The following is a 7,242-nucleotide window of genomic DNA, read 5'->3' as shown; positions in this document are numbered from 1 at the left end:
TCTTGCCTGCCATGTAAGATGTGACTTTGCTCCTCCTTCACCTTCCGCCATGATTGTGAGGCCTCCCCAGCCATGCAGAACTGTGAGTCCATTAAACTTCTTTTTCTGCCAGGTGCGGTGGCTCATACCTGTAATCCCAGCACTTTGGGAGGCCGAGGCGGGTGGATCACAAGGTCAGGAGATCGAGACCATCTTGGCTAACACAGTGAAATCCCGTCTCTACTAAATACACAAAAAATTAGCCAGGTGTGGTGGCGGGCGCCTGTAGTCCCAGCTACTTGGGAGGCTGAGGCAGGAGAATGGCCTGAACCCAGGGGGCGGAGCTTGCAGTGAGCAGATATCACGCCACTGCACTCCAGCCTGGGCGACAGAGTGAGACTCTGACTCAAAAAAAAAAAAAAAAAAAAAAAAAAACTTTTTTCTTTATAAATTACCCAGTATCGGATATTTCTTCATAGCAGTATGAAATGAACTAATACAATTTTATTAAGGGGTTTGGAGAAGTTTAATGTCTCTCTATTTTTGACATGCATAACAGATGTTTCTTTCATCCAAAGCAGAAAAACAAAAAAAACCTCATGATAATTCACTAGAAAATATTAAACATTAATAAACTATACTAATGGAAGAAAACATGCCTTTCATGAAACATATGGCAAAGAATTTGATAATAGAACCGGGAGAGTGTGGCCGACAGAACCATCTCACCATCATCAGAAAGCTGACTCCAGTTCATGACTTTAGTTTTGTTGGGGCATTTGAACGTCATGTGTTTTTTTTTTTTTTTTTTTTTTTAATAAAATGTGTTATCTAAATTAAATCCGTACTGAGAATATATCTCCTGTAATGTCCGTGTGTCCCCAGGCCAGCTCGCCCTTCTGCCTGAGGACCTTCGTTGAGTGATGAGATTTTACAGGTGCCAAAGTGAGTATGCATCAGCACAGGCACTCCCATGTGCAAAGGACAGCCGGGCTCTCTCAGCTCTGCTTGGTGCTTTTTTTTTTTTTTTTTTTTTTTTTTTTGACAGGGTCTCAGTGTGTTGCCCAGGCTGCAGCACAGTGCCGTGATCTTCGCTCACTGCAGCCTCGATCTCCCAGGCTCAAATGATCCTCCCATCTCAGCCTCCCAAGTAGCTGGGACTACAGGAGGGAGCCACTGTGCCCAGCTAATTTTTAGATATTTTGTAGAGACAAGGGTCTCATTATGTTGCCCAGGCTGGTCTCAAACTCCTGGGCAAGGAGACATATTCTCAAACGATCCTCCTGCCTGGGCCTCCCAAAGTGTTGGGATTACAGGCGTGAGCCCCGGGGCACGGCCAGGTGCTGTGTTTTTCACACCCACTCAGACTTCCTGGCTCTCAGGTGGGGAGCACCACCAGAGCTGGCAGGCGGGTCAGGGGGCTGCAAGCTGCTGCAGGAAGGGTGCGCGGCCAGGCGGCTGAGGGCTGCTGAGGGCTGCTCCTCGGATCCTGAGCCCCTGGGGTCCTGGGCGGCCTCTCGGTGGGGCCTGCCCCGGGGCTGTCTGCCCAGCTTTTCGCTGGCGGAGGATGTCACCTCACTCTCATCCTCATCCGGAATCTTCGTGTGCCCTGACACCCTGGATGTATGCCTGGGGCTGCCAGCCCCCTCCCCTCCGGCGCGTGCACCCGGGGGCACCGGTGCCCCCTCTTCCTCCCGCCCATCCTCCTCGTCAGTCCGGCGTCCCTCCGCGTGGCCTGAGGCTCCGCTCTGCTTCCGGATGGAGGGGTTTGTGGGGGGTCTCTGCCTCCTGCGCATCCGCAGCCGCAGGCTGCAGACCAGGTCGGCGAGGCCCAGCAGAAAAGACAGCGCGCTGACCGCCCAGAGGAACAGCATCAGCAGGGACTTCTCTGTGGGCCGCGACACGTAGCAGTCCACCACGCCCGTGCACGGAGGGCGCGTGCAAGGGAACTTCTTCGGGGCCAGGAATCCAAAGAGAAAGTAGTGCAAGGCCCCGAAGGCTGCCTCCAGCAGGGTCCGGAGGAGGAGGTGGATGATGTAGCCGGCCGAAAAGTCGGGCACCTGGAGGCCGCCGCCCTCCCCGCATGGCCGCGGGCAGCGTCTCTGCCCGGAGGCCGGCTCCCGGGGGTCGGGGCAGCGGCGGGGGCCCAGCGCGGCGAGCGTGGCTCCTCGGTGCAGGACATAGACGCTGAAGACGGCGGAGGGGAGGAGGACGCACACGCCCTGGATCAGCCAGAACCGCAGGTGAGACACGGGGGAGAAGACGTCGTAGCAAACATTGGCGCATCCTGGCTGCAGCGTGTTGCAGACAAACCTCTCCTGCTCGTCCTGGTAGACGGGTCGCCCCGCCAAGACAATCACCAGCATCCGCAGCAGCATCGTGAGGACGAACCAGAGCTTTCCTGGAAGAGAGGAAGCGGGCATGGCCTCATCACCCGGAATACACTGCCCTGAGTAACAGCTTTAAAGTTTCTATTGGGGCTGAGACTGGGAAATTGAAACGTCAATAAGCATGTCTTTAGTTTTCTGTTTGTTTGTGTTGTCGTTGTTGTTGTTGTTGGACACAGGGTCGTGCTATATTGCCCAGGCTGGTCTTGAACTCCTGGCCTCAAGTGCTCCTGCCGCCTTGGCCTCTTGAGTAGCTGGGATTACAGGCATGAGCCACCACACCTGTCAGCTTATCTTTACTCACAGCAAGAGCATCAGGTAGTTCATTTGACAAATATTTACTGAGCACTGAACATCCTTGTTTGTAAGATGCTTCAAGATGAGTAGATTTTTAAAAAGCATTATATTAAAAGTGTTTTAATCTGTCTGCTAATTCAGACTTTTGGTAATGTCTCCTGGACTGATAGGTCCAGAAAGAAAGTTTGGCTGAGCAAATTAATGATTTAAATAAGATTTAAATTTTCTTCTTAGGAGAATAAGCCTTTTAAAAGAGGTTGGTGTATTTCTGTAACTGCCAATTCGAGCTGCTGATTTCAGTAAATCTTCTTACTTATGACAACAGTCCAGGGATCTCTATTTAATCACAGGGCTTGTATTTAATGTTAGTCTACGGCCCTTGAAATTGAATTTCTTTATGAACATTCCATTTTTCAGATTTTTTAATCATTCAGAATTCCTCTTCCCCTTTTCCAGTTATTAGGAATGAATGGGGCTTGTCTTTCTTCAATGTATCGTGAAAGAATGACACCAAGCTAGAAAACCAAAATAACTGTCAAGCCCTATTTTCATGGCACCGGCCAACTGTTTCGAAACATGTTTAAAACTCAGCCAAAATAACTTGTGAATATTGTGTTTTGTGATGAGAGAAACATCGCCTGACATCATAAAAACAAAACAAAAATAAATATATAAAGACAGTCAAACAAAGAATGATATCATTATGTGATGAGTCATTGAGTTGAACTTTTAACATCAAGTTGGTTTTGTCTAAATCTATAAAATAATGAGCCAGAAAAGTATCAACTGCATCTCCGGCATATATTCATCCTTTTCTGACCCCCATACCTCTCTGAAAATGTGAGTCATCTGCATTAAACAAAAATCTATTATTTTCTTTGTTAAAAAAAATAACTAAACTTGGGATTTGGTTTAAAGTGCACAAGAGAAATGGCTACTCCTTAAAAATTAAGCTTCCAGGCCAGGCGTGGTAACTCACGCCTGTAATCCCAGCACTTTGGGAAGCCAAGGCGGGTGGCTCACGAGGTCAGGAGATCGAGACCATCCTGGCTAACACGGTGAAACCCCATCTCTACTAAAAACACAGAAAATTAGCTGGGCGTGGTGGCAGGCGCCTGTAGTCCCGGCTACTCGGGAGGCTGAGGCAGGAGAATCACTTGAACCCGGGAGGCAGAGGTTGCAGTGAGCTGAGATTGCATCACTGCACTCCAGCCTGGGCAACAGAGTGAGACTCTGTCTCCAAAAACAAAAAGAAAATCAAGCTTCCAGGATAAAACCTAAAGGTATCACTTTCTGATTAACATTTGCTGTTCTGTTCCTTTTCCTGGTAACGTAGCCACACCAGGGTTGCACACAAACACCCCTCCACCTGCTTCGGTCTTTGGAGTCAGCACCCCAGTGTCAGCACAGGATGATCTGTGAGAGAACAATGTCACACGCAAGACTCCCTTACATGACGGAGGAACCGCGGAACCATTCAAAGAAACTAGAAGCCTCAGCTCTCTTCCCTCCAGAAAGGCACAGCCCTTTCTTTTGGGAGTGGGTGGACTTTCAGCTTGGTGCCTGCACACTGAAAATGAGTAAATACCTGGACCCTTTAAGGACTCAATTCCACCATGGCAGTGGAAATAAAAACAGCGCAGGAGTTTGGAGATGGTCCCAATACTCACCCACCATGGTCACGTTGCAGTTTAATGTGATGAGGAGAAACCCTAGCAAGTCCACGCCTTCCATGCTTCCAGAATGTCCCAGACTCCAGGCTGCAGGAGACACTGGAGAGCTGTGTTCTCCAAGGAGGCAGATAAATGTCCTTTAACTACATAAGACTTAAAGGTGTGAGCTGGAGATAAGAAAGCAAAGGTCTGAGCCAGGAGTAGGAGGTGGGTTTTTCTGTCTCCAAGTTGAGACGGCCCTAAGCCGTTTGCCTCTGAGGCGAAACATTCCTGACAACTGCAGTGACCAGCAGAGCAAGCAGCAGTCATCTCTTATTGTGGGCTATTCTTACTCGCCTGGGATATTCCCGGCCTGTGGCAGCGCTCATATGTCCCCACCAGGACAGCCAGACGCTTCAGGATATAATAGCAGCAACTACTTTTAACCCAAGAAAGAAAACTTCTGCTAACTAGCCAAGTAAATTTCTCTATTAAAAAGGCATTTCCTCCTTGAAAACATTTCCACAACCACTTCACTTGTGCAAGAAGCCCTTAAAGTGTTCACGTTTTGTCTTCTCAATCAAGCATGAATTGCCATGCCACCATCGCACGAACCCACAAGGATCTCGCCCTTATTCTGAATTCCTGTATCATTGGTGCAGGCAGAAATCTGTAACTCAGTTGGGTGTCCCAACTTTAGACCGCGAATTGGTTATTCTCCTGCTGCTTCCTGTGCAGTGAGTGACAACTCTACGCTTGGAGACAAAAGCCTGGGTGCAAAGCCCGGGGCAGCCCCCTACTCACTGGGGAAGTCATTGGATCCTTCCAGATAGCCTCATCTTGCAATAAGGAGAATCATGCCATTCCACTTGCCGTTTGTGGGAGGCTTATGTGAAATGATGGTGTAGAATAAGAGCAACTGGTGTGAAGTGGGTGTACGACAACCCATATCCTTGGGATTTCAATCCCTAATTGGCCTCTACGACCTTCACAGATGACATCTTCCCTTTGTATCTCCCAGCCCCATCTAGCCTGGAGCTGTTCCCATTGAATCTACTTAATAAATGTCTGTTAAATTTGTCATGAAATATCACGGTCTGGACCTGCTGACATCAATCACAGTTGCATCAAAATCCTATCGCTGCAGCCACCTTCATATCTGGGAAGAACCCATCCTGCAGGGTTGGGGATCTATGATCAGGGTGGAAATTGTAAACTTTAAAAGGAATGATTTCAATTTTCCATGAAAGCTATTCTTTATATCCCCATCTTTTCTCATTTCTGATCTATTCTTGACTGTAGTAATATCCCTAGAAAGATTCCCAGAAGAGTGCAACAAAGCTACTTTCATCTTTGCTGACATGACATGCTCCCATCCACGGAAAACGTTTTGACCCCCTTGAAAGGAACAGTGGTTTTGCTATATTTTAGTCAAATGCTTCGACATGAGCAAGGAAATTTGAGAAATTGTAGTTAAGTAAAAATATTGAAATAGTCACAGGGTGTAAGTATAAAATAAAGGAGAATTTGTCTCCTAATAGACTGCTCATGGTATTGGCTTTAAAAAAAATGAAATATCAGGAAAGCAATTACTGACTCTTGCTGTGTGATAGAAATAGCCCATCCCAAATGCGGAATAAATTAGCCCTGCGCGACCATGAGCAAATCACTGCAGCTTTTCATGCTTCGGTTTTCTCATCAGTGAAGCAGAAAAAAAGAATGTGTTCTTCACCCACTCACAGTGACTGTGATATGCAAAATGTGACCAGAGATGTGAAAATGATTTTGAAATGTAAAGAATGACCCAGTGTCAGTGACAGGCACTTCTCAGGGTTGGCTCCTCTGGTCCCACCCTTCAGGGCATCTTCTGAGCAGCCCATACCCACCCATCTCCCTTCTCATCCTGGTCACCTTTGCTCTTCCTCCTTGAAGTCTACCCCATCCCCATTCCTTGTCTTTTTTCTCTTTCTCTTTTTTTCCTCTCTCCTGCTAGGTGACATTTTGCTTTACTTGGAAATCTAACTCTGGTCAGGCGCGGTGGCTCACGCCTGTAAATCCCAGCACTTTGGGAGGCCGAGGTGGGTGGATCACCTGAGGTCAGGAGTTCAAGACTAGCCTGGCCAACATGGCGAAACCCCATCTCTACTAAAAATACAAAAATTAGCCGGGCCTGGTGGTGGGCACCTGTAGTCCCAGCTACTTGGGAGGCTGAGTCAGGAGAATCACTTGAACTCAGGAGGTGGAGGTTGCAGTAAGCCCAGAACGCACACCACTGTACTCCAGCCTGGGTGACAGAGCGAGACTCCATCTCAAAAAAGAAAAGAAATCCTAACTCCAGAGGCTACCTGAAGCTAGCTGGAGGTAAGGGAAGCAGAGAAGGTGGAGGCGTCTGGGCATCAACTCCCGACTCTCTGTAAGAGCATCCCAGCACCGATGGGAAGGTTTCTGTATGTGTCTGTGGAGTAGAGAGAAGATGTGGGGAGTGCTGTGTTCAACCCATGGCCAAAGAAACCAGCTGGGAGTCGGGCTGAAGTGTACAAGATGCCAAACTGGGATAGTTCACTAAACGCAAGTGGCCAGCATGGGCCCTGTGGCTCACATCTGTAATCCCAGCAGTTCGAGAGGCCGAGGATGGAGGATCACTTGAGGCCGGAAGTTCAAGTGATCAGCCTGGGCAACATAGAGAGCCTCATCTCTACAAAAATGTTTTTAAATTAACCAAGTGTTGGCATGCTTGTAATCCCAGCTACTCAGGAGGCTGAGGTGGGAGGATCACTTGAGCCCAGGAGGTCAAGGCTGCAGTGAGCCATGATCATGCCACTGCACTCTACCTTGGGCCTCAAAGCAAGACCCTGTATCTAGAAAAAAGAAGAAAGTGTTAGCAAAAAGGAAAGAGAACAATAGCGCTACATGGCACTCAGCCTTGG

The 7,242-nt window shown here is 48.3% G+C and overlaps 1 protein-coding gene across 1 annotated transcript; it reads right to left on the bottom strand.

The window, feature by feature from the left end:
* Positions 1 to 1,022: 1,022 nt before the first annotated feature.
* On the bottom strand, positions 1,023 to 4,624 carry GJD4 (gap junction protein delta 4). Its single transcript, XM_063781621.1, has 2 exons — positions 4,334 to 4,624; positions 1,023 to 2,380 (listed from the first exon to the last, which is right to left on the bottom strand). Exons 1-2 carry the CDS (start codon positions 4,395 to 4,397, stop codon positions 1,332 to 1,334), a joined length of 1,113 nt encoding a protein of 370 aa, XP_063637691.1. The 5' UTR covers positions 4,398 to 4,624; the 3' UTR covers positions 1,023 to 1,331.
* Positions 4,625 to 7,242: the final 2,618 nt, after the last annotated feature.

The sequence above is a fragment of the Pan troglodytes genome, chromosome 8 (genome assembly GCF_028858775.2).
Source record: "Pan troglodytes isolate AG18354 chromosome 8, NHGRI_mPanTro3-v2.0_pri, whole genome shotgun sequence".
Taxonomy (NCBI): domain Eukaryota; kingdom Metazoa; phylum Chordata; class Mammalia; order Primates; family Hominidae; genus Pan; species Pan troglodytes.
Note: the sequence above shows the minus strand (reverse complement) of the source record. Positions and strands in the feature narration are given on the sequence as shown.